The sequence below is a fragment of the Lagopus muta genome, chromosome 1 (assembly GCF_023343835.1).
Source record: "Lagopus muta isolate bLagMut1 chromosome 1, bLagMut1 primary, whole genome shotgun sequence".
Taxonomy (NCBI): domain Eukaryota; kingdom Metazoa; phylum Chordata; class Aves; order Galliformes; family Phasianidae; genus Lagopus; species Lagopus muta.
In genome coordinates, this window is record NC_064433.1 from 178,284,889 (window position 1) to 178,312,007 (window position 27,119).

Genomic DNA, 27,119 nt, shown 5'->3' on the forward strand with positions numbered 1-27,119 from the left:
GAAGAGCTCACAGTCCTCACATTACACTCCAAAGTTCTTATTCTTATTTGCCCAAGGAGGCTGTGGATGCCCCATTCCTGGAGGCATTCAGGGCCAGGCTGGATGTGGCTCCGGGCAGCCTGGTCTGGTGGTTGGTGATTCTGCACATAGCAGGGGGTTGAAACTAGACGATGATTGTGGTGCTTTTCAATTCAAGTCATCCTATGATTCCTATAAACATGTTCACAAACCCATTTTAAAACGCAGTTTTCTCTGCTTGAGCCCAACTTAGCAAGAAAGCTTTCCTGCACTTCACTAAAAAAAATTCTTGAAACACTACACTGTGAATCAGGAGCCACTGGTTTGCAAAGTTCCAACTGCTGAAATTTTGGTCTATTTAATTTGTGCTACATTAATCTTATTTTATTTAACTTATTAATCAAAATGCTCAAGTGAACAGCTTGTAGAAATGTCAATATATTTGATAGATTTATTTACCAAAACAAATTCTGTTCTGACAAAATCACACATAAACACATTTCACTACACCTACTTTGCACAAAGCCCCACTATTTACTGATACTCTTTTCATTTCACTCTGTAGTAAGGAGCCTTAAGCCAGTCATTCTATTAGCCTGCTGTGGACTACTTGCAGGCTAAATTACTAATTTATTATCCTTAAAAGTATCTTCATGGTAGTTCTCAATATCTTCCAGAACTCTCCTGCTGTTTCAAGATCCAACTGAAACCAATGTTACAATGTGTTACACAGCTCAGAGACCTTCCTGATCAGCTTTTAAAATTCTCCTGCAAATGATCAGTTTTCCCCACAGTTACACATCTAGCTAATGAGGACAGTCCGTAATTTCAGTGATCACAAGAATGAAAACCTTTAGTCATCATCACATAGTTTCACACCACCGTCTGGTTTTCAGCTAAACAAGAAAGAGTTGCCATTAGCGAAAACCCTTCCACCTGTTCTGCATTCAAAGGGGCAAAGGAAGCAGCTCTGTCCTAACAACGAGGCAAAACCACAGCTCACTTTGCTTCTACTTCTAACATACAGAAAAGCTACATGCTGAACTCTGTCACTGACTTCACACTCCTGTTTCCTCTCCCACTACTGGATTTTCAAACAAACACTCATGCCCTTTTAACTTTTCCCTCAAGATACTGACAACACTTATTAAAAGGAAAAACTCTCATGTTCCACGTTTTCAGGGCAAGGTGAAAAAATTAATGACTAATAGCAGCCCTTTGTGTTTGGTGAAGCTCTCAATAAGTGAAAGATTCACATAAACACAGCTTAGCAGCTGAGGTACTTGATATATAAAGATAATTGATATATATGTATATTTGACAGATATTTTAAAAACATTCCTGCAATTCTGAAAACATTTCTGCCCAGAGAGCCCCTTCTTTTTTGACCCTCTTCTTCCTACAGTTAATTGAGAGTTCATTTTAATTCGCCAAGGGGTTTGTCTGCAATATTTAATCTATAGGGATTATTGTCATGTATAGAAAGAATTTCTGCAATGTTCGTACTCAGATTTACAAGAAACGAACTCCTGGTTTTGGTGTTGTACAGCAGTTTTACCAGCCTTACTGACCTTCTCTGCTTGCTTAGCTGCAGGCATGCAACAGTTTCACTCAAGGCAATCTGTGCACCATTTCATACCACTGCAGTTTAACCTGGCTGGCAGCTCAGCACTGCACAGCTGTCTGCTCACTGCCCTCTGCCAGGGGGAGAGACAATGGGACAAAAATAAAAGTTGCGGGCTGAAATAAAAACTATTCACTAAGTCAGAAAAGGAAGAAAAAAAGAAAAGAATAGTAATTATAATAATATAATGTATGTTTGTTCATCTTTAAAAAAAAAACTTAAATGTTCATCAACTGCAGGTTTTGATCAAAAATTTTAATACTGCACTTGCAATAACTGATCCTTTACCTACTGATGCTACACTTCAGAGCTACTGATCTATTAACTCCAACAGCTGAGGTCATGGTGTCCAGCACAACAGCTTCCAGAAGTGGCTGGGATTCAGAGCAACGTCACTCTGCAGACTAAAAGATTCTGGCTGCGTTTGCTAATAAAGTTTTGCTGGTTGATAGCAGCACCAGATTTCATTTTTTAGTATTTACTATCAACTGTTACTTTAGTAGGAGTTATTTTAGAGACTCAGAGTCAAATGTGCTACAGAAAATGCACAAACAGCTGCTCAGAATTTCACAGCATCTCTTACATACTGGCATCATCCTTTCCAAAACCTGGTTTCTGCCCAGATTTTAAAGCACAGATGTGCTCTGAAATGCGACTTTGTACATCTCACTGTGGTATCCCACATTTGTTTCTCTCAGAAGAGTTCACACCAGCTCTGTGCCACTTACATGCAAAAGTTGTTGTGTTTTTTTTTTTAACTGCTCAGCTTGCAAGCGACTTGGGATCTGAAAATCCTGCTCTAATAAACACACCAGCAGCAGCCCACACAGCAAGATTAATCTTCTATACACAATCAGCATGCACATGAGCCAACACAAACAAATCCTGTTCTCTTCCACAGCGGTTTTGCTCTGCACAGGTGGATAGAATAAAAACTAGAAATCAGTGAGAACTATTTATTATTTTAATAAGTTAAAAATAAACAGAATGAGGGAGGGCAGAATACACACAGAATAAGAAAATCTCATTTCAGCAGTCAGTTTTTCGGCCACTGCTACATTTTATTTTTCTTTTTAACTGCGTATTTAAATGTGCTTTAATATTTGTTTAGAAATAGAGATTAGGAAATCATCTACATGCAAACAGTGGCCCAACCACCAAAACAACACTCCCAGCTGAAAGATAAAACTGAACAGAACAGACGTTGAGTATTATTTTCAGCCAAGGATAAAAAATATATATATTATGCAGTGTACAAAATTGGTCACTGCTGAATACACAAATTTGAATACCTTCAGGGAAAAAAGGAAAAGCTTTTTTATGCCTTTGGTGATTGATTTTTATTTTGATCTGTTTACATTTGGGTTTAGATATCTATTAAATAATCTCTTTAAACAACCAACAACATAAAGTAACAATGTAAAAACTTCATCTGTACGACTGATGCTTATTCATTAGGCAGGGAAAATGAAACACACAAGTATAGAATGAACTGTTTAAGATGGAATAGGAAAAGTATGAAAGTGTGGCAACAAAGCATGTGAAAGACAGCATAAGCATTAAGCAAGCAGTGGAGAAGGACTCAGAGGTAAATGCAGAATGCATCCTCATTTAAGAGAAAAAAAACTAACTGGCAGAAATTGACCCTTAAAGGGCACTGTTAGAACAAAATCAATACAGGACAGTGGTTGACAGAAATGAAAATGATTCCCTTCTCATCTAACATCTGAGCAAACCAAACATGTTTCCAGGACAGACGTTTTTTTAACAAGATATTAAGTACTTTCAATAGGCCATCTGGTTTGAACATACATACCCTTAAGAAATGTATACAAATATATACATACAGATTGCTTCTAAAAAATAGGTTTCCAAAGAGAAAGAGATATTAAATTCAGCTAATTAATACACAGAGGCGGTACAGTAAGATTCCTTGTTGTGTGCAAATTGCAGTCTGAGTCAGACTCTGAACACACACAGATGAAGCCATTTGAAGCCTCACTTTCTCCCCCATTCTCCAGGTGCCCATTCTGGCTCTCCCTCCTATGAGTGGCACTGGCACACACCTCATCAGGGTGTACACAAACCTGTTACTCCATTATTTCAGTTGCTGCTTTGTCACATCAGTGACATGAAGCCAGAAACTCTGATTTTGCAGAAAAATCTGATTGAATATCAGAATATGATTGTAAAAATCATAGGGTACTTCAGTTTTAAGTGCAGCCCATCCAGTTTTCAAAGTGAAAAGAAAAAAACAAGGAAAACACAAGCAGTGAGCGCAGTGAGATCAAACAGATTCCGGTGCTCAGACTTGCCAAGGATGGCTGTCATTCCACCAAGCAGCACCCAGCCTCCTTATCTTAACAGCTCTGCACCCAGGATGGAACAGCAGCAGCGCCAGTATACAACAGCAACAGAAGTATTCAGACAGGCTTTCTAACAAAGTAATCCTCTCCTGACTCATTTCTACACATCTCTCCATCTCTAATGCTTCTCTGAGCTCCTCACAGCTGCTGCCCTCCTCCCTCTATATTCTGCACTTACACCAGCATGCTCCTTACAGGAGAGAGCAGTGTTACCTCCACGCAGCACCAAACCAACCACACAACCATGCCATGACCTGACACACTGCCACTCACCAGGAAGGACCATCCTGGTGCTTTGCCTAATGGGGAGCTTACCAACATTACTTCCTTTGAAATACAATGCACTTGCTCTTCAGAACTAACACAGTGATTGGATTTCCCACTCCAAAAACTATTTTTCATGGGTTCTTTTATTTTCCAGCATGAGTGGTTTGTGTTGCCTAACATCTGTATTTCTCTTTACTAGATTGGATGGGGCCCTGGGCAGCCTCAGATGGTGGGTGGCAGCCCTGCCCACGGCAGGGGGTTGGGACTGAGTGGACTTTAAGGTCCCTTTCAGCCTAAGTCATTACATGCTTCTACAATACAAACACATCCAAATCATAAACTTCCTGTCATGAACAGAAGTCATTTGCAAAAGCGAATCATTAGCAGACAAAGTCTGGTAGGGGGCTGCAAAAGGTCAGCCAGAAAAGGGGAAAAGTACAAGGAATTCTCCCTGAGAACTTTTCCACCTGGGAAACGTACAGCCAGCATTAGCCAGCAGGTAAGGCCGAAGGAGCGCAGCAAGGCGTGGGACACACAGTGGAGGGACAACCGCTGTACACAGCAGCTGACATCCCAACTAATTGATGCAATCATTCTCCTGCTAGTTAAAAAACCACCAGCATTACTGCTTTTAAAAATAAATTCACAGTTTCATTCTAACATTTGGCTGATTACATAATAAAAAGAATTCTTTCTCCATAAGTAAACTTATATCTCGTTTTCAGTTTTAAAAAATTCTAGGCAACATCATCACACACGAGATCTGAATTTCCTCACCAATCCACATTACTTCAAAATGAGTTTTAACAGAAAGTTATTCATTACATTCACTGGGGAAGCACACTCCCGAAACCACAAGTTTCTATCCCATCAAAACCTTTCGCTAAGTTACACTCAGCTCCTGCAGTATCAGGCCCCTGAGGACGACAGTATCTTGCTTGCAATACCACTCAGCTCAGGGAAATGATGCCTTTTAGCCATTTTCTAGTGTTGATCATCTCAAGTTCATAGCATATTGTACTTGCTGGAAAGGGAGGAAAAAATGAGGCTTCTATTCATTTTTTCCTTCAGCACCCAGTTGGAAGAAAGTGAGGTTATTAAAAAGCAAGACTAATCTCCCTCTGCCAGTGTTTTCATCCTAACAACAGCACTTTCTCAGTTAAAAACTTGAAAAATGGAGCGCAAAAACATCTTCTGAATACTTTATTCGCTTCTCCTTTTATTGTTGTTGATAACATTTTACACATTTCAAAAAGGAGCTCAAATTCATACCTCTCTCTCTGCTGTCATTAGATTTCCCTTAATGCAGAATTCTTTCCACATCATCTCCCTTGGTGCTACTGCCCTTTCCCTTGTGGTCAACTGCTAAAATTCACTCTGCTTCCAAAATTTCAATAGGAATTAATTACGTTACAATTATACCTCAGGTTTTTATTTATTTTTACCCATCACATTTTCAATTTTCCCCCATTTGCAAAGGAAACAGAGGATATGAATCTCTTGAAGGAAACCTAATTATAGTGTAGATGCTTTGCAAGTTTGCACATGCCTTAAGGCACTGCAACACATCTCATCTAATCCAAGAATCTCATGAATGCACCAAAACGTATTTCTGATCGTACAGAAAAGTGTGCTCATTTAAATGAGATCCAGAAATGGATTTAAAAGCAATGGCCTGTGGATAGTTTCTGAGTAGGTCTGCTATTCATCAGAAAGGATTTTGCGAGGAAAGTTCATATTAAGCTGACAGGCCATATTCACCTCAAAAGTTAATAATAAAAGAAGTTATTTCATGAAAGTTTTGACTTTAAGAAGTTCCATTTTTTTCCTCAAGACCTTTCATCATCAAGATTATTCAAAAGAAACCACAAAAAGAGGGATTTTCAATGGAAGTCGACCTATAAAATGACAATTTTTTACAAAGTTAAAAAGGAATGTTTTCATGAGTCCACCCACAGCCTAAATCAAAACACAAATCCACAGGCAGGACACAAAAAACTTGCTGAAACAAAGCAATATTAGTACAGCCCTCCACAAGCTGTGCTGATATTCTCAGCCATCCTATGAAGGCTGTGGCAGACATTCCACTTCAGAGGCCCTTTGATGTCTGGATTACTGAGGTACTCAGCTGCTGCACTTGCTTTATACAAAACCAAAACACACTTGTGCTCCAGCGCTTTTCCCACCCACCTAAATAATGCTTTTAATAGAAGCAACATGTTTCAAAAAATGATTTAAAGGATGGAATGGAAACTGCCAAATACACAGAACAGAAAATTACAGCAATCCCCAGGGGCAGCAGGAAGTAAAGAATTAAAAGAAGGAAATCTGAACCGACACACACATCCCTGAGGTGCTGCAGGCCAGGCTGGATGGGGCGTGGGGCAGCTCAGCTGGCAGATGGCTGCCCTGCCCACAGCACAGGGTTGGGACTGGGTGGGCTTGAAGGTCCCCTCCAACTATTCTGTGGTCCTTTGATCTAGATTTGTCATTTTTGACATTTTGACATATGCTATTTATTTTTATTGGATTAGCACGAACAAAATAAACTGCATTTAGTAGGTTAGGTATAATGAAATCAAACCTACAGCTCATAAAAAAGATACTAAAGTATTCATTTTTGGCAGCCATACTTATACATGTACATAGGTATGCTAAATCTTCAGGTTTCATAAATAAAATCTATTATTCTAGCAAAGTACTGTCTAACACAATGTCTCCTAATGTTATACCCAAAATGGGGACTCAAGGTGCACACAAGTTTTTGCACATTTACAATTACATGCAACAAACATTTAAAGGTCAGTACACCACATACAGAAACTGATCTTTATGGTCCAAATTCTTACACTATCTTTTTTTTTTTCTCCCTCATCAACCACAGACGTGTTAATATATACAAAATAGCAGCAAATTTTAACAGCATCCTCATTCTGGTAATTGTATATAAAACTGCAGATAGTAGCTTCAGAAACAAGAAATTCAAACAAATCCAAATTGGAGTGCTAATGGCATGCTTCCTAACAACCCTGCTCACCACCATGTCTGAGACCACAAACATGCATACAATGGAACTTCCAATAGGAAATTCAGAGAATGACCAGGCATCTGATCAGGCTTGTCCAGCACAGCCATGATGCAGTTCTGCTTCCCTGTGGTCACCGAGATTGTCGTCAAAGATCCAGACTCAGCAAAGTATCTGCTGTTAACTGCTGTTATCTTTTAGGGAGGGAAGTTTCATGGGACAGGTGAACTTTTTAGACACTACTGGGGAGGCAAAGTGAGAGTGGCCATGTAATTCCTTTCTATTGTCAGGCAGCTTGAATTTCAAATAATGAGGTTTTCCTTAATCCAGCCTTAAACACCCTTCAAAAACCCTGCCTGTTCCCTTGCACTCTTCACATAAACCAGGGCTGACAATTTGCCCCACTGATAGTGCAATAATAAGTTCCAAAAAAGTACCAGTGACAAACCAATGGCTGAAAGCAGATCCACTGTGATTCTCATCTAGCTATAATCTCTAAATTATACCCTGGAACTTCTCCATACAGTGTCAGTTTAACCAATCATGCACTTTCTATGCCCCTTAATGGCACACTAGAAGAGTGGCTCTTCTGATCCCCTGACAAGTTTAATATGACCCAAGAGAAGGGAGACCCTGCTTGCCTCTGCTTACATCAGACACACCAACAGGACTTGACATATTTTCCCAACTATTACAACTATTTCCTAAGCAACAACAGCTTGCAGTCAGGAAACGTCGACATAAAGCATATCTTTGTAAAAAGGTACAGCAACAAAAATACCTTCCCTCTGTGCTACTTTACCTTAAAGAACCTCTATTATTTTTGTCTAAAATTAGTTGGCATTTCAAACTTGAATGCTTTTTAAAGTGAGGGTGGAAGATCATCTTCAACCACAAGAGTGGTGAGATAGCAGGGAAGCAAATGAGAGTCCAACAAAGGGAATTCTGAACTCCATCTATCAGCTTTCCAGCCAATTCAATTTCATCTTTTTTAAATATGGGAAAGTAAAAACTGAGGATACCAAACATTTTGTAAGATCACTTCAAAAATTAAATGACAATCAGGAAACTGAATGCTACGTCATGTACAAAGGGTTCACCATAAGGAACATTTTTTACTTCTCATTGTTAAGCCACAAATAAAAACTCTGAATGTGCAAGCAATTCTTGAATGCAGCTCTTAAAACTGAAGACACATTTCACAATCCCTCAGTAAGAAGATTTCTTTAAAAAATATTTTTCTTTCTGTCATAACACTTTTTTTCTTTTTTTTTTTTTTCCTTTCTATTTCTTTTCCTAAAGAATAATACCTAAGTAGCAAGGCACATTTGAGAAACTTGTCACTTTCCATAGTTATAAAAAAAACACCATTCCACATTTATGGTACGGCATATTCTGTTCATTTCATTTGTCTGGCTTTCAAAAGGAGGCTTTTTCTCTCTCCGTCGTATCTCCACAGGTGAAATATTGCTTTTCTAAATGCAAGTGAATATCTGATCAATGTTATTTATTCTCCTTGGCGCTATGGAGACGAAGATGCGCTAACAGACCAGTTGATGAAGCATTTAATCATTAGAGTCTAGCACCAAACATAAAACAGCATCGCTCAAAGAATATGACTTTGACAGTAAATGGCAGATTGATATATCAGTCTCTCCTTGTTTTTCAAGCTGCATCTTTGAATTCTAATTCCTTTAAAATTCACTATAATTTTATCTTTTCTGTAGACAATAGATTATTTCTTTGCAGCTATTCTTAAATGTAATGCTGCACTAATGAAAAACGAGGTGAGATGTTTCTAGATCTCATGATTTCAAGAGGACTACAGTGGCAGATTTTCAAGTTAAATGTGTGAAGTATGCTTTGACTTCAGCTGGATACTCCAGTGCCCAAATGTAACTTGAAGATTCTGTAAATGCTCTCTGAACAGTTTTGTTCAAACGGAAGCCTTAACTGAGGCCAGAACATCCACCATCAATCACTAGCAATTAGTGGATAAAGGCAAACTGGATTGGCATTTGCAAAGCAGGGAAATAAAACAACAACTTTTCATGCTTTGGAAATTAGAAGCTTTGAGTATAAATTAGGTCAATAATAAAATATAGTCCCACAATCTCACATTTACCCATAATAATGAAAAAAAAAAAAACCCAAACCAACCAAACAACAGTCTAAATAACAATGACACAAAAAGTTAGCACTTACGCCTATCCGAAATGCATTACTGAATGTTGAGTCAGGGTACTCTAGAAGCACTGCAGGTTTTTTCAATTCCCCTTCCCCCTGTACAGTTGTATCGGGAAAAAACAACCAAACTTCTCCTTCCCTCCCAACAAACCGTTAAAACCATAAAATAACACTGCCACTGAACTCTTCCCCAATTTTAAAACTGTAATCAAAGATGCATTGTTATAAACATCTGTTGAATAAGGCTTTGAGGCAATTAGCTATTCACAATGTCAGAGAAGTCCTTCTGTGTCCTGTGTAACACTGAAAATACCAATGCACTTACACAAACCTGTGTTGCACCTATTTCATAATATATTTAAGTATACTCATTGAGCAATCTGTATCAAGTATCTACTTTTGTACTTCAGTAACTGAAGAAGAAATTAACTTACCCTGTGTTTTTCCTTAATTTTCTTTCTGTATTCTTCTTTGTCAAATTTGTCTTCTTCCCGCAGTATCTCTCTCACTTTATCTAAGTTGATACCAGTAGCATCATCTTCTTCATCTGTTTTTGCCAAACTGGATTTTTGCACAGGTGGCCATTGCTGCACTAACTGAATTATACGTGACAAGAAAAAATAGTTAGGAATGTTTCTTAACAATAAAGTTCTTACGTCCTAAGTAGTCCAATACATTATTTTCTGGACTAAACAAAGATTATCATAGAATCATTAAGGTTGGAAAAGATCTCTAAGATTATCTAGTTCAACTGTCCACCCCCCACTAATACTACCCACTGAACCACTCCCTACTCCCTAAGTGCTACATCACCACTGCTGAACACCCCATGGACGGTGACTTCACCACCTCCCTAGGCAGCCTGTGCCAGTGCTTCACCACTCTTCCTGAGAAGAAATTGTTCCTAATATCCAATCTGAAATCCAATCATTTGCAAAGGAAAAAAACCCAAAACTCTGTACAATATAAACTCAGATACCTCACTCAAAATCACATTCAGTTAAAAATAAGTATTTGAAAATGAAAACCCTCACTACATTGTTACTGCCCAATAGATTTACTTGAACTTTTTCCTGTTTTTCAAAAATTTGTGGAAAAAAAACCCACCACATTACTTGTGCCTAATGGCACATTTTGGGAGAAAATTTATATTTGCTTTCAAAAAATGACTCTCCAAAATACAAGCAGCAGAACAGAACAGCAGTCAATTTAAATAGTGTATCTTCAAGTAAACAGTTAATATTCCAACATATTAATGGAGAGAAGAAAGAGAAAAGTCTACATCACAGAGTACATGAGAAATCATAATTGTTGTTCCATATTTTTAGGGAAGCGAGGAGAACAGATGAGGAGATTTATACTGGTTGTTACGTGAAAACTTGAGTGGAAATGTTTTAAGATTGAAGTTTCACTTGGGGATGATGTGACAAAATTCAACATCATTTGAATATCTGAAATTCTAAACAAAAACTACAATTCACCAAAAAACACCCACACCTATGACATACGAGCTTATGGTAGGCAAAGACATCTTTGTAAGAATCATTCTTGCTTAATAGATTTACACAGAACTAACTCTTAACAAATAAACCAAATGACAGAAAGTACAGAATGTCTTTCAGGTAGCTTATAAAAACAAAAACAATGATGCCAAGGCATCTTTAGGGCTTCCCAACGTGCACCATGTTGTTCACCAAAATGTCAGCAATCCCAATCTGTTTTCACTCATAAAATTGAGCTTTTGTAATTATGTTTGATAAGAAGATGCATTTCCTGAAGGAAATTATTTTTATCAGAGACAAGTATGCAGAACAGTAAAAATTCTAAGTGCAGCTTCTTACTGCCCATAAGTCATGTTCACTGTATAGATTCCTAACCATAATTCTTCTCCTACTTTTTACTCTACATCTTTTCTGCTTTGTTGCACCAACACATGAAGCATTTGTATGCGTAATTTAAGAACAGAAAACTATTTTAGAATATCTAAAAATATGTGAGTGCATGATTTCTAGTCAGCGGAGTAACTTGTAAAACATTTTAAATTGTGACTAATGCCATTATTTATATGGCTATAAAATTATTTCATTTGATCACAAAAACAAATGAAGTGCTTGAAATTGATCTACAGTTTAAAAATTTTTTTTAAAAACCACTACATTTTTCTCAGTGTTTGAAATGGAAAAACAATGTACATATTTGAAGCTATTTGAAGTAAAATAAAATGTTAGAACATTTTGTGAAGACTTCCTTGTGAGGAAACCCAACAGTGACTAGCAATCCACAATCACTCCTTTCTGGACCAAATCAATACATTTTTCCAGGGGTTATGAAAAGATCCAATTATATCACTGGCAAATTTTGATACAATTTTACATCTGCACCAGTAGGTGGAAATTTGGTACTCCCTTAGGTTTTCAAACAATATTTTCAATCTAGAAACAGTGAGTGTTGGAAAGAATATCACAGACTCCTAAGGTTTGCACATTAACTCAAGACTTAGGGAAGCTTAGGCAACTACCTGTAAGAAAACAGCATTACATTTCTGTAAGGAAAAGCTCAGTTCTGTATTCCATCTAACCCTGAAGATAATATGCAGGAGCAAAGTACAGACAGGTCGATGTACTAACTGTTCTTTTCCAAATACCTTAACACATATAACTGTGAAACGACATCACTATACAACAACACCTCTCTGTTCCTCAGAGGAAGTGAATAGTTTTGCAGAACTTAAACCAATAATGAAAATGATAGACTTCTCAAAATAATTTTTTATATACGTACATATATACAGACTACAAGCATTTTTGTCTTTATAGGAACTACAAATTCATTTCCCACCAATATGAAGTTATTCTGAATTATCCTACCTCTCCATCTTCAGTAAAAACTATTCTTGTGTTCACTTTAAATTTCTTCTTCAATATCTTTTTGGCTTCTTGAGTCTTAGTTGTTTTTTTCTTCATCTTTGAGTTTGATGCATTCTGTATAAAAGAATAAACACAATTTCTTAATGGGTTTTCTTTCAATGGGTGGGAGGGCATCACAAAATATATGCCTTGAACTTTCTTAAGAGCAATTAGACATATTAACACGTAATTGTTAGAAGGCACAAACGCAAGAATGATGCCCAGTGAACAGCAGCTAACAGCCTTTTTCAAAATCCTCTTTTTCTATGAACATGTTGTTTCATGAGGAACTCATTTATTCTGTTAGAAACCTAGCAAGTTTTAAATCCTACTCACAGCAGGGCACCAGACGCATCCAAACCTCATGAACCTTTCTGGGACAATGACACACAATTCACCAGCTCATGCTGTCAGTGTGCAAGTCTCACCGCAGCAGAAATGCTGTATAAATGACTGAAGCCGTCAGTCACAACTGATCAGATCACTTTCATCTCACCTGTCACTAAGTGATCAAAGTAACACAGCAACTTGAGTAACTTCTGCATCAGTGAAAGGCAGAAGAGGTGATGCGGAAACCTTCCTATTTTGTAACTCCTGGTCTGCAATGTGGTGGGATTGGAAGGTATAAAAATGCTGAGATTTTGGAAGTAGTTTGCAACTGTAGGAGGACTATTTTAATTAACTTATTTTTCAGTGCTTTTTACAAAAGTAATGTCAGGTCCCCAGATGGCTCCTAAGAGTTTCCAACATCCATCTCTGTGATGGTAGCACAGAACACACAACCAAAGAACACAGAGATTCCTGGACTATGACTCTTTTGCCAAGAAGTAAAAAGCCATACCTATTCAGGCACCTAAAGTGATGCAGCACACAGAAGACATTTGAAACAACAGCTGCTATTGCAGCAAGTATTTTATATTTCCACTGGAATACATGCAGAATGCTTAGGGGAAGACACACAGCCCATCTTCATTCTGCAAAGACTTTCTTGCATGGTGGAGCACTGCAAAGTGACTTCCTGAAAGCCAGCCTGAATTTCTGATAGGAAATAGAAAGTAGCCAAAGCACCAGGGAGAAAACAAACCCTGAGGAGGTCTCTCTCCCTCTCTTTTTTTTTTTTTTTTTAATTTATTTTATTCTGTTTTCTATTCTACATCAATTCTACATCAAAAGAAGCAAAAAAATTAACTCAAAGTCACACTCATTACAGTCAGCCCACTAATACACTGAAGTATGAACTACAGAAGAGAAGAATCAGAGTCTTCTTAACAGGAAAAACAGCTTGTGACAACTGCTGAGCTATGCTATAGGTAATGACCATATCCATTATAGAAAACTGTAACCACAGCAAGACCTGCATCCTCAGTACTTCACAGGACTTTTGTTGCTCTGTGCAGGCACTACTAATGAATGACACACACCTTCAACAGCTCACAAAGCCACACTATTCCTTCACTCCTGTTGCTTATCCTCTAAACACAAACCGTCTGAGACTGCAAAACCATAAAACCCTCATCTCTAATGAGCACATCAGCTCATTAATAGAACAACAGCAATTGTCCAGGGCAAGAACTTAGAGGGATTGCTTGATAGCTGGTACAGTAAAGTTTCTTACTACCAAAACCTTTTTTTTTTTTCAACAGTTGCTTTTACTTGTGTTTCAGTTTTTTAATCTTACTGAATTGCCAGTATTATTGGTACCAACACAGTATGTCGATGAAAAAAGATTTTCTAACTAAAGAGGACAAATATTGTTATCTAGCATGCATACAATGGCAATATTTCCAGTTACATCTACCTCTTGTCCATCTCTGTGAGATTTTGAGAAGTATTTTGATGCTGCAAAGTAGCACAAAAACAAATGGGACAAGTCAAAATTTCCAAACAAAGAGGAGGAAGGAGAAGAGAAGAAAACAAATGAAAAATTAAATTCCAAAACTACACATTTAAAATGCACAGTATAAGACTGGTGGCTGAATTTGGCAGATGTACGACTGAAAGGTAAGAGACAGTGATTAAAAAATGCAAAGAGCATCAGAAAGAAACTCTGCATACCTTATAGATAATTAAATTGTACTCTCTATTGGGACACATTTTTTAGTTTACTACACTGAACACACTTCAAAAGAAGATCTCCTGACAGCCTTAGTTTAATGCCAACTAACAGTGCAGAGATCCAGTGGGCTCAGATACCAACACATTTAATCACAGAATTAGGCAGAACTTTTTGAATGACGCGATCTGCTGTTCAGCAGAAGTGTCACAACCTGAGATGGAGGTCTGGCAGGTCAGTGCAGTGGTTGCTCTCACAGCCTCCCTATCACACATGGTCTGAATCTCCTACATTGTTCAGACAAGTTGGGCAGGTTGGCTTCAAGGAGCTACCATGAGGTGACATGACCATTGCTTCAGTCCTCCTCTGGGGACATCTCTTGCGTACCTCTGGAGTCCCTACAGCCCTGCAGTCTCTTTGCAACCTAAGTCCTTCCCTGCATGCATGCCCAGAATCATCTTTCAGAGCATCCAGTCCTCATTTCTCTTGTGCCAGTGGCTGCCACTGTACCTTGAGTGTGTTTAAACCAGGAGTTTCTCCAGGCAGCAGCAGATCAAACGTAAGAGGGATTGTTTCTATCACAGAATCATAGAATGGCCAGGGTTGGAAGGGACCTCAAGGATCACGTATCTCTAAACCCCCTGCCACATGCAGGGCCACCAACCTCCCCATTTAATACTAGACCAGGCTGCCCAGGGCCCCATCCAATCTGGCCTTGAACACCTCCAGGGACGAGGCATCCACAACCTCTCTGGGCAGCCTGTTCCAGCACCTCTCCACTCTCTCTGGAAAGAATTTCCCCCTGACATCCAACCTCAATCTTCCCTCCCTCAACTTAAAACCATTTCCCCTTGTCCTCCTGTTATCTACCCTTTCAAAGAGCTGATTCCCCTCCTCTTTGTAGGCTCCCTTTAGGTACTGAAAGGCTGCAATGAGGTCACATCACAGCCCTCTTTTCTCCAGGCTGAACAAGCCCAGCTCCCTCAGCCTGTCTTTGTAGGGGAGGTGCTCCAGCCCCCTGATCATCTTTGTGGCTCTCCTCGGGACCCTCTCCAACAGCTCCCTGTCTTTCTTGTACTGGGGGCTCCACACCTGGACACAGTCCTCCAGATGGGGCCTCACAAGAGCAGAGTAAACGGGGACAATCACCTCCCTGTCCCTGCTGGCCACCCCTCTTCTGATGGAGCCCAGGATACCATTTGCCTTCTGAGCTGCAAGAGCACACTGCTGGCTCATGTTAAGCTTTTCATCCATTTGGACCGCCAGGTCCTTCTCTGCCGAGCTGCTCTCAAGGACCGCTCCTTCCCGTCTGTGTGGATGCCTGGGATTCCTCTGGCCCAAGTGCAAAACTCTGCACTTTGCCATGTTGAACCTCATTAGGTTCACCCAGGCCCACCTTTCAAGCTTGTCGAGGTCCCTCTGAATGGCATCCCTTCCTTCCACCGTATCAACCGCACCACTCAGCTTGGTGTCATCAGCAAACTTGCTGAGGGTGCACTCAATTCCCTCATCGATGTCATTGATAAAGATGTTGAAGAGCTCCGGTCCCAGGACAGACCCCTGGGGGACACCACTTGTTACCGGCCTCCACCTGGACATGGAGCCATTGATGACCACCCTCTGTCTGCGGCCTTTCAACCAATTGCTTATCCATCAGGTCGTCCACCCATCAAATCCACATCCCTCCAATTTTGAGATAAGGATGTGGTGGGGGACCATGTCAATGGCCTTGCTCAAGTCCAGTAAATGACATTGGTCGCCTTTCCCCTGTCCACCGATGCCGTCACTCCATTATAGAAGGCCACCAGATTGGTCAAGCATGACCTTCCCCTGGTGAAGCTGTGCTGGCTGTCTTGGATCACATGCTCATTCTTTATGTGATCGAGCATGTCATGCAGGATGATCTGTTCCAGGATTTTCCCAGGCACAGAGGTGAGACTCACCGGCCTGTAGTTCCCGGGGTCCTCCTTGCTCCCTTTCTTGTAAATGGGAGTGATGAGACCCTTCCATCAGTCATCAGGGACCTCACCTGACAGTCACTTTTCATATATGATGGAGAATCACTTCAGCTCATAGCCTCCTCCCATTCCCCCCACCACCTAAGCCCTGTCATCTATACCCAACACACTCCCTTCACCCAAAATCTTACAGTGCTGGACTCTGCTGTGACCCTGCATTTGAACAGCTACATAAAAGCATTCCTTCCCCATCACAAAGGGTTCTGGTGCATTCACTCGCTGTAAGAAGCACGTAAGCAATTGGCAGACCTCCGATTTTCATAATTTTCTGTGCCAATTGGTTTCCTGCATTGTTCAAGGTATTCTCTTTGTTCAGCTCCCATTTTCATCTTTCATACTAGAAGATAGCTGACAATTTACAAGCAGCAGCTTGGCACTTAATTCGCATTCTTCATGGCTTCATCTGTTTTTTTCACAATAAGTTCATCTCACCAGCAGCTGGAGGCTGCTAAAAGACCTCCTCTACCTGTTTAACCTCAAGTGCTGCAGAGAACATGGTTTCAGCAGGGGCAATGACTTCTCTCTAACTGCTCATTAAATAGAAAGCTGAAAGCTGAGGTTACAGGCTGTGCCAGCAGAAGCACTGTCACACCAGCAGGCACAGGTGAACAGAAGGATTCTGCTGACATCTAGACTTTGCTCCTAACAGTAGAGTACAGAACGTGGCTGGGCATTTTAAGATGAGCTGAGAGCTCAGAGCAGGTCCCCATACTGACCTGCTCACTCAAAAAATACTGTGCATCAAAATCTGCTCAACCAGTATCTGCCTCAGTAAACCTACTTCTAAAGCTGCATTACACCATCCAATAAGCCAAATGGAAACACAGTGAGCATACATGATCTGGGCATAGGGTTTACATTACTGTTAGATGTTAAACAAACGATGCAGTTGAGCTGCAGTTGAAACAGCAGCTGCCATATGCTTCCTTTGCACTTAGAAGCAGCTACCACCTGTTACCAACATGGATAAGGCCCTCTAGTCTCAGGTTTTCGTCCATAAATGTGGAAAAGAAATGTGATAAAAACATCATTGAACAGATAAAACAGGGTAAGAAGTACCAGAAGTCAATCACGTAAATCAAGTCAATCTCATAAAATGTAGGCTCAGCTGCAGCATTTGAAGGCTTTTATGATTTTTAGTCAAAAGCCTAAATTTTGCCTTCCTTCTGCACACGCACGTGTCAGATGACTTGCTGGATTAGAACATGACTGGGAACAAAACCAGTTCTTAGAAGCACAGAAAATTCAAACATTGTGATAAATAATCAGGAACAATACAACTAATATGCAGCAGGCTCTTCTTTTAAGTAAATTTTTCTTCTTTTTTTTTTTTCTTCTTTTTTTTTTTTAAAGAAAAGGAACAGACTTTTTTCCTCCTAGTTTATTGGATCTGATATTCTTAGCTGAATCTCAATAAAAAATGTTTTCTAAATGAAGATACTGACAAATCTAAGATGTAAGAATTTACTATATTTCAATTACAACTTTTTGCTGCAAAGCTGGTGCATCAGAAACAGGAATGACAGTTAATTTTGCCATTCTAACATGGATTCATTTTCTTTATTAATGCAACTGATAAAGTCCACAGTTCAGACTTGGAGTATACAACACTCTAACTCACCGTAAAAGCAGTTCCACTCTCTTAATGCAACTAATACAAGCTTGCCTCGGCCTTTGGGCTTAGAGTGTTACAAATCATCAACTGTAACATTTTATTTCTTTCTAACTTCATTTTTTCTACTTAATTTCAACTCCTGCAGGCACTGAAAGCAAGGCCAGTGCATGTGCTGCAGAGGCTGGCTAAAACGGGATTATGTTACTGTGGAAGGGAAAAACAGCAGCAGAAAATAATTAGTTCTTCAGTTATGTTAGATATATAAAGCATTAATACTTTCCCAGCTTTCTTTTGTGGGTTCCCCTCCCCCAAACACACACACATTTATAACTTGAAATGACTAGGAAGAAAAGTTGTGTATCTGGATGTTTGATAAGCCTCTCCCAACATTATTACACTGCTTTTTACCCAGAATTCAGCAGCAGCAGTCCCTGAGAAACACGAATCGATTTGGTTCTGCATTTCACACACTTGTTTTGTATTTCTTCATGAAATTGCTCAGAATAGGAGCAAGGATTCTCACACCTGTACTATCACAGAGCACTTCACTCCTCCTGTTTGGCCGCAGAGTTCACACTCAGGAGGCATTCTTCATGGAATAAGACACAGTCTTGCCAAATTTAAGTTACTAAGTCTCAGACAAAGAAAACAGCTGTCTTTATTTCTATGAGGAGGAAAGCAACACATCAAGTGCTTTTAGCTGAGGGGTATTACAGACTATCAGAAGATTCAGTACTGCCCAGCCAATCATTACCTCTCAACGCCATAAACCTACCGAACTCAGACTGTGAGATTTTGATTACCTACAATGGTGATAAGGTTGGAGGAGAGGCAGAGTCTCACTCCTACTGATTTCGAACCACCAAAGCAGCAGCCTGATGCAAACTTCATCCTTCTACACAAAGCTATAAAAGGAGCAGAACAGTATCAAGAGAACCAAAATAACCAGACTTCGAAGGCCAGTCCACATTATCTGAATCATTTTTTAAAAAAGTTTCCACTTAAAAATACAATTTGGCCCAACCAGCCATCTGTCTTCCCATTGAGCGCAAAGGATCAGAGAGCTGGGGGCTGAGGCTGCAGCCTGATTACAAAGGAAGGAATGGACGCTGCCTTCCCTCACTATGTAGCAGGAGTCCTTGCTTCAGTTGGAGGTCCATTCCTCCACAGCACCTATTCCAGCCCTCCCCGCTCCATGCTGACTGCTGGCAAGCTGCAGGCCTGCCCCGCACAGCCCCAGTTGCCCTAACAGGCCGGAGCCACCAGGAAATGGCTTCCCACAAGCTGACCCTGGCTTCCAGAGCATGCCTGCCCAGCTGCCCTAGGAAAAGGAGCTCATTTTAATAACAAAGCAGGAAGCCAGGATGTACAAACAAGCTTGCACTGCATCCAGCCCCAGTACTGAGCACAGCCCTTACTGCAGCACTAGCCAGGCTACTACCCAAAAGACAAAAGACTGTATCTGAATCCGAGTTTTGTTAGTTTGTATGTGATTGGGTTTAAGGCTTAGGTTAGACCATACATTTTAATAAACAACATACTGTTATTTCTAATAAAACAAATTAAATTGCACCTGGAAGTTGCAGAGCTAAACTAAGATTAAAATCTAGCAGACTGAATGTAAAAGAAAGGGACAAAAGACTTGCCAACTTGCTAGAACTGCAATTTTCTGCAGTACATTTACATGAGCTTGGGTTTCATGTTTAGACAAATATTTACTATTCTGTGTATTTCAAGGGGAAAAAAAAAGAAAGGAAAGTTACTTATGATATGATTTTTACTTGTATATAGACAATAACAGAGGAAAGGAGAAAGAGGAACTATTACACGGATCTACGCTCAGTATTTCTCTCTCACCACAGATACAAACCAAGTGTAACAGAAAGGTCTACTAAAAAGTTCTTCAATGATAAATCTTCTTTCCAACTGGCAGTACAAGGAGTATTTCTGTAGGATATTTTTAAAACACTCAGAGTTTAAAACTGATTTCTGCTGAAATCTTAAGCTTTCTATATAGAATTAATACGGACAAAATCACTAAGATATTTGTTAAGTTGTAATAATTACATCAGATGCTGGAAGATTTCTTTATTTAATGCACTGAATCACAGAGCTGCTGTTGCATTATTCAGAAATTCTCCAGTATCTACAAGCACAAGCAGTGATGAGTTCCCTTTCTGAAGTGTTAAGCCCTCAACACAATAAAACGGCTTCAAAAGAAAGCTGTAACAGAATTGTGAACTACTTATATTTCTTGGCAAAAAAAAAAAACAATAAAAAACAGCTAATAACTGAGAATTCCTGACCAAATGAACAATACATTTCAAAAGCTTGTAGCTCAAAATCAAACATTAACACACATTGTAATGAACAACAAAAAGACATGGAGTTGGTGGCAATATACACTTGAGAGAAAGATGTTGTTATAGGTGCAAAGACGTTCTAATGCCTAATAACCTAAAGACTATCTCAGGCTGGTAATAAGCAAGAAGTATACAATAATTATTAACAGTACTATTAATTCCAATGCAAATTAAGACATGAAATGTGTTCATTCTGTCCTTCCCTAAGTCATTGCAAAGTGCTGCATCATTAGAACCCCAACCCTCTGATAAAATCTATCAAACGCAGTAGCCAACAAATTCTCCACTTCTACAGCCAAGAAGAATATTAAGCAGTCAAATCACTTGCAGTTATCCTAAGCTAGAGACTGCAGCTCAGTAAGCAAACTTTATGATGCATAAATCAACATGCAAATAATGTGATTTAATTGACTGCTACCAATACTCCCTTTTTCTGGCCTTCTACTTTAGGCAAGCAAGAAGTGGCCATGACAAAGATGCTGTTTTCAACAAAAAAATGGCAAATCAGAGCATAAACATATCTTCTATATCAAACTAAAAAACTACTTCTTCCATCTTAGTCATCTTCTTCCATCACTTTCCAAAAAAATCCCAAAATGCACAAAGTAATGCATAATTGAAGAGCTAGGAAAACCCCAACTTGCTTTGCAACTTTTGTTCCACTTCAGATCTCCAGCAATTACAATGTTCATATCATTTCTCAGTTTAGAGCAGATGGAAAATCAGACCTGTTCATCTCCCCTCTCAATATCTGACATGGAGCAAGTCCCTCATTCAAAATGTAGGCAAAGGGAAACAAGTAGAAAGGGGAGAGAGTTCTGCCTTGTTTTAAAACTAACAGAATGATTAAGTCTTCCAGGTATACTGAAAATGTGCTACTTCCTTCCATTTCTAGTTTTTCAGTCTCCAACAGAACCAGAATAGCTCCTTCCCTCTCAAGCTGCATCTACTAACTTAAAGCAAGAGTAAAACTCAAATATTCACAGAGATGTGAACAATGAATTCTGCAGCAAGAATGCAATGCTGAGATAACATTTAATGAACTAAGCAGAGAAGAATTGAGACTTTTTAGTTAAAACATTCAATTTTTAATGCTACTGCACTGTATTGTAAGTAAAATATCTTCTAAAAATAACATCTGTATTAAGACAGTTAAGATCTAAATATATGCTGTTACATCATTAAAATTATGGCTTAAAAATACTCCACACGTGAATCTTAGGTCAAAAGGTGAGATGAGAAGATTTCATGCTGTTCTTCTTTAAGGCTGAATACATTTTACTGCCTATAATGAGCAGAAGAAACCCCTTCTCCTTTCACAGCCATTACGCACGGCAGCAGGAACACAGCAGCAGCCAAAGCAGAAGCTTCATGTTAATTCACTATCTTACCCTGATCTGTGGTCATAAAGTGACAAAAATTTAAACTTTGCAAATATAAATACATTTACCTCAGCTCTTTCTCTGCCTCTGTACATGCTAAAAACAAAAGCTATGCCCATTTAATTATCAGACCGCAGTATTATTAATGGCCTATGTATGTAAATAGCGATATCTTTGTATCTTTTGAAAAATACCCAACATCAATTTTTGTCTATTTCATCAGCACAACCTTTTCAGCAGTAGATTGGTGTGATAATCATCATTTCTCCCTAGAGCTTTATTTCACCTTCGGATTTAAACACATGGTACACACTTCTTTCCCATCAGAGTCCTCTAAACTCATTCCTTTCAATATCCAAGAACGTAGCAAGTAAATGTGTTCACCTGACCTGCACTTGACCTCAGCACTACTGAGGTCTCTTAAGAGAAAGAAGAGGCAACGTTAGGTGGCATACCTGTGAGGGTTTTTCTTTGAGACAAGGCTTATTAGAGTTTGGTTCCAAAGAAGGGAGTGCACACAACCTATTTTCAAACCACATTGGGGTTTCCTCTTCCTCCACAGTCCCAAGCACCAAACACACCAAGAGGGGCCACCCAGGTGGGGCAAAGACCATAGCAGAGCAAACTCTCCTCCACACCACAGAAGAGAAAAGGAAAAAAAGAGGGGCTAACTGAGTGAAAAACTAAGCCTGAAAACCATACTACATGCTGAAATGCAACAAAGAAATATTCGGTATCTAAAACTGAAAGAGAGAGCTCAAATAAAAACAGGAGAGCAATCAGGCACTTTCAGACACATGAACCCCATGTGAACCCCACATGTGAACCCCACGGTTCCAGCAGCCAGGAAGAAGAGCCAATGCACACCTATCAGGCAAATTACTTCCAGTAAAACCTGACATATTAATGAGCTCACCTCGTACTCTGTGCACACCTCCAGTTTCTCAGATTGAATAAAAAGGAAGAGTACACCTGGAGCAAGAACATTCCTTCAAGTATTCTTTTTAGAATTTTGACATTCATTATGACAGTTGTTTGGAGAGAGGAACCAGAATTTGTCCATCACAATACTAATTATCATAAAATGTATGGAAGGTAATTAACTGCATTCTAACACTCAAAAACAATCTATTCTCCTGAGCTGCTATTCAAGGCTCTGCCACTGTCACTGTTCAGGAAACCTCTCATATTCTGGTTAACATACATGAGCAATAAAATGCATTTTGAAGATACTTGAAATAGTTTGTAGAACTTTCTAGAGGAACATACTGGACTCAGATATTCAGCATTAAACATAATCTACTTGTTGCAGTTATTTCCATTATCACTAATTCTTTTTTATGAAACATTACACGCTCTTCTCATTTTTTTTTCAATTCATCTGTACTGCTTTCAGATGCAAAGGTTTTACATTTAGAGGAAAAAAAAAATCTTACAGGAATAACCATGTGAGCAAATGCATTCCATGCTAGCTATTCACCAATAGCTATAGATAGATATAGCTCAGACCTCTCTCGTGTCCACTGAAAACTATTTAAGAACAAAGCTTTACAAACCAGATGATGTAAGTACATCGCTCTCCTAGCAAAGAATGCTGTAAAGCAGCAAAGGGAAGAAAACCTGATCAATGGCACTGACCAGTCACCCCCACCTCTCCACACATCATCACCACAGCCAATGCTGCAGACTGCTCACATGCAGGTGCAAGGCAGGACTTGGGAGTGACATTAGAAGTGCAGACGTAGTAGAGACCATTTGCTGCTCAAAGATGTTGCCAGCCTCCCCACTGGAAGCACAGTGAATTGCTGAAAAGTCTCCTTCAGGATAGATCTGGTACACAGGTCAATAGCTGGATGAAAACAGTTTAAGCCATACAGACCAAATAATACATTCCCATTCCTGAAACATTTTTCTGAGTACTGCCACAAAAGCTGTGAGTTCTCCATTTCAAGCTTACTTCTCATCTTCGTAATTCAAAAAATGTATTGGTCTTCTGAGAAATAGCTCTAAGTCGAAAAATCCTCTCTTGACAGATGTCTCTTAGTTGGACTTTATTGCACATCCCTGCCGCCAAAGAGTCACCCTGTTTGAGACTTCACTCAACTCCTGGGCACACAAACAAATTTCTACACTGCCCAAAGTGATAAAGTAAGCTTGAGCCATCAAAAAAAGCAAAAAAAAAAAAGGGAGAGAAAAAATAAGAAAACCAGTCTGCAGCAGGATACATAGTGGGAATGCACAATAACCGTGATACTGCCCACTCCTAGCCTCCTCCCTCCCAGCCTGGCTGAAGCAGACTTACAGGCTGCAACTCAAGTCAACTGCTGCAGTGAAAAATTAGGACTTTTAAAAAATAACTGAAACAGACAATGTGAAAAAAAAAAAAAAAGGAGAAAAAATAGCTTTATGCTCAGTCATTAGTTATCACAACTTAGGGAGGACAGTTACTGCTGACAAATGTAGTCCTATGCAGTAGATTCTGTGGGCTAACATGTTAGTCCTACTGCCATCTCACTAGAGGTCTCCATAAAAATCTCCAGATAGGTTATGTGAGAGACAAGGGAAATACTTGTCTCTTACAAAGAAAAACGCTGTCTGAAGTCATTTCAGAGAATGCATGAATTAAGTATGGTAGAGAATATTCATTCCAATAAGAACAATCTGCCTGAAAAATCAAGATTTCTAAGATGGTAAGAACTGTTTCCCATTTCTCTTGCAAATATTCAAATGTTTTCACATCATATCAAGAGACATTCATTGATCACAGATAGAAGAATCCCCACTATTGCTTACTCAGAAAGTGCACAACTTCAGAATGTAAAGGTAGATGGAGAGAGTCAACACCAAGGAAAAGCTAAGAAAAGAAAGAAAATCAAAAACAACAGCAAATCAACTGCCAATGTGGAAAACAGATTTTAAGCATGCATTCACACTGCACATCTCATTGTAGAAGATTAAGCAAAAACATCCTCTCAAAACTTTTTGGCTGAAAAATTCTTTCTGTAGATTTGTGATCTTAAAAAAGAAACAGTGATGAGTAAGAAGGCATACGTGTTCTCCACACTGCTAGTTATCTTCTTCTTTTAAAAGCAGTAATCCAAGATAGAACTACTTGAGATAAAGAGTAATTTAAATTCCTCTTCTCCTAAGTATTTTCTCAAGTTATGTAACTGCGATAATGTAGTCAGATGTAAATGCTGTGAACAGGTCTGTTTGTAAGAACAGCCAATTTGACCTTCTGCACATGCCACTGAATTTAAAACCACAAAGTACATTACTTTGAGATAACACTTGCAGCATTTCAGACTTAAGATAATACATAACAGGAGGCAAACTCAAGGAAGCAATTTTTTCTACTCAATCTGCAGAAACTGAGGTTATCCCTCTGTACCGCTGCATAAATACTGTTTTGATTTCTTTTAAAAGAAAACAGATGTTATGACTTACTTCTACTCTGGGAGGAGAAAAAAAAAACCTGAAATGCTTTTATAAGCACTTTCTGCAGTTCTTCCATGCTTGAACAGTATGTCTTTTTACGACGCAGTAACTTTTTATCATGTGTTCAACAGATTTTATTCCCATAGCCATTTACAGAAATGTGGGTAAGATTCTTTTTAATCTATCATTTTCAACTGCTCTGAGGAAAACCACAAAAAAAGCATATCCAAGTACAGGCTAATGTAGACAAGAAGAGTTTGAGAGATCATTACAGATAAAGAGTAATCTTTCAATTCATCTAATGTGCAATGGTCTCACGCTTTGTCTAACACAAAACTTTTCTTTTGTATAAGGAAATCTGACTGATTTGTTTTTAAATTGAAAAAGCAGTTCAGAGTATTCAGTAGTCAATAATCAGGACACGACAAGAAGTGTGATAAAAAGTTCATACCACACTGCACAAGCAACCTTCTTCCAAGGACATAACCATAATACATTTTCTATCTGTTAAGCAGTTCCCAGAAGATAACTGCCATAATTTATTATCTTATTTATCTACTTTGCTGTTTTGAACATCAGTAGGTTTCAGTATTTAGAACAGCTATGGGAAAAATAATGAGGCAGCTATGGGCCATTAGTGCAAAGAGATCAATATTTCAGCTAGGATAAGATTTGAGTGCTCAGTAATCAAAACTGTGAAATACACAGAGCCAGTCTACAAGTATGTCCTCTTAATATGTTTTATACCTACCTTTAATATATGCTTATGTAAAATAGATGATTAACTTTAGAATCCATCTGCTCACTTATTTACACCACTTTGGTGGAATTCATCTTTTGATAAGGCCCACCCTCACTGCTTAAAATAAATGAATATGAAGAAAATAAAAATCATACTTGTAACTGAAAAAGAAAAAATCCAGTAAACCATACTGTAAAAATCAGGCAAGGAACTGTTCCTCCTCCTTGAAAGGGAAAACAAATAAATAAATGGTTAAAGTGCAGCAGAGATTTGCCCTAAAAAAAAATCATGACTTCAACTATAGAAATGGAAAATAAGGCCACACTTCTCACAGCAGAAACAAACACTTCTCATGAACACTCAGTGAATTTTCATTTGTTCATAGTGTCATGGATTGCTCATCTGCAAAGACTGTGGTTCAGACAGCCTCAAATTTTTCATTCTGGAGACTGGAGACTAATACATCTTTCACTTGCAGAAACGTAAAGCTTGGATTTTCAGAAGGAGTCACTGTGGGTTTGTTTTCTAGCATTAGATTTTCAAGATCATAAGTACCTCAAATTCCAGGCAGTTAACAATGCTCCTGAATTACTTGGCCTGTCTGAGAAATAAACTTAATTTTAAAGGGAATTAGACATTAGGCACCTCTCACAACTTCTGAAAATCCTGTCTGAAACATCACCACACTACTGGAAAGATAAGAAATAGAGGAAAACAACAGAGAGCAATAAAATGGATTTAAGAATGACACTTTTCTTTCAAAGGTGAACTGAAAAAAAAAAGTTTTACAATACTTGAAACAATTTTCATCATTACCACGTTCTAACTTCAGGGCATACTGCGCTTTTAGTCATCAGCAATTCTTACCGACATAACTCAGGATGTAAATATGGAGTGGTGAGCAATTTACTGAGCAGCAGGCATCTACACAATAGTTGGAGTACTGCTGGATATGTTATTACGATCAAAAGCATTAATGTGAAACTTCAGACCAGATCATGTAAAAAACCTGCAATCATTATGCCACTTCCACATTTAAAAGGACAATGATTCAGCAAGCTTTTTGGCTAAAGATTTACTCTGGCAGAGTTCTAAAAACTATGCAGCAAATTGTT

At 38.9% G+C, this 27,119-nt stretch overlaps 1 protein-coding gene across 1 annotated transcript in view; it reads right to left on the bottom strand.

Annotated features, from left to right (window-relative positions):
* DDX10 (DEAD-box helicase 10) overlaps positions 1-27,119 on the bottom strand; it is a 172,387-nt gene that overhangs the window by 57,905 nt on the left and 87,363 nt on the right. The window contains exons 14-15 of the mRNA XM_048935168.1: positions 12,355-12,468; positions 9,922-10,083 (exon numbers count right to left, since the gene is read on the bottom strand). Coding sequence (XP_048791125.1) covers positions 9,922-10,083; positions 12,355-12,468 — 276 coding nt within the window. The remainder of the gene's footprint in view (positions 1-9,921; positions 10,084-12,354; positions 12,469-27,119) is intronic.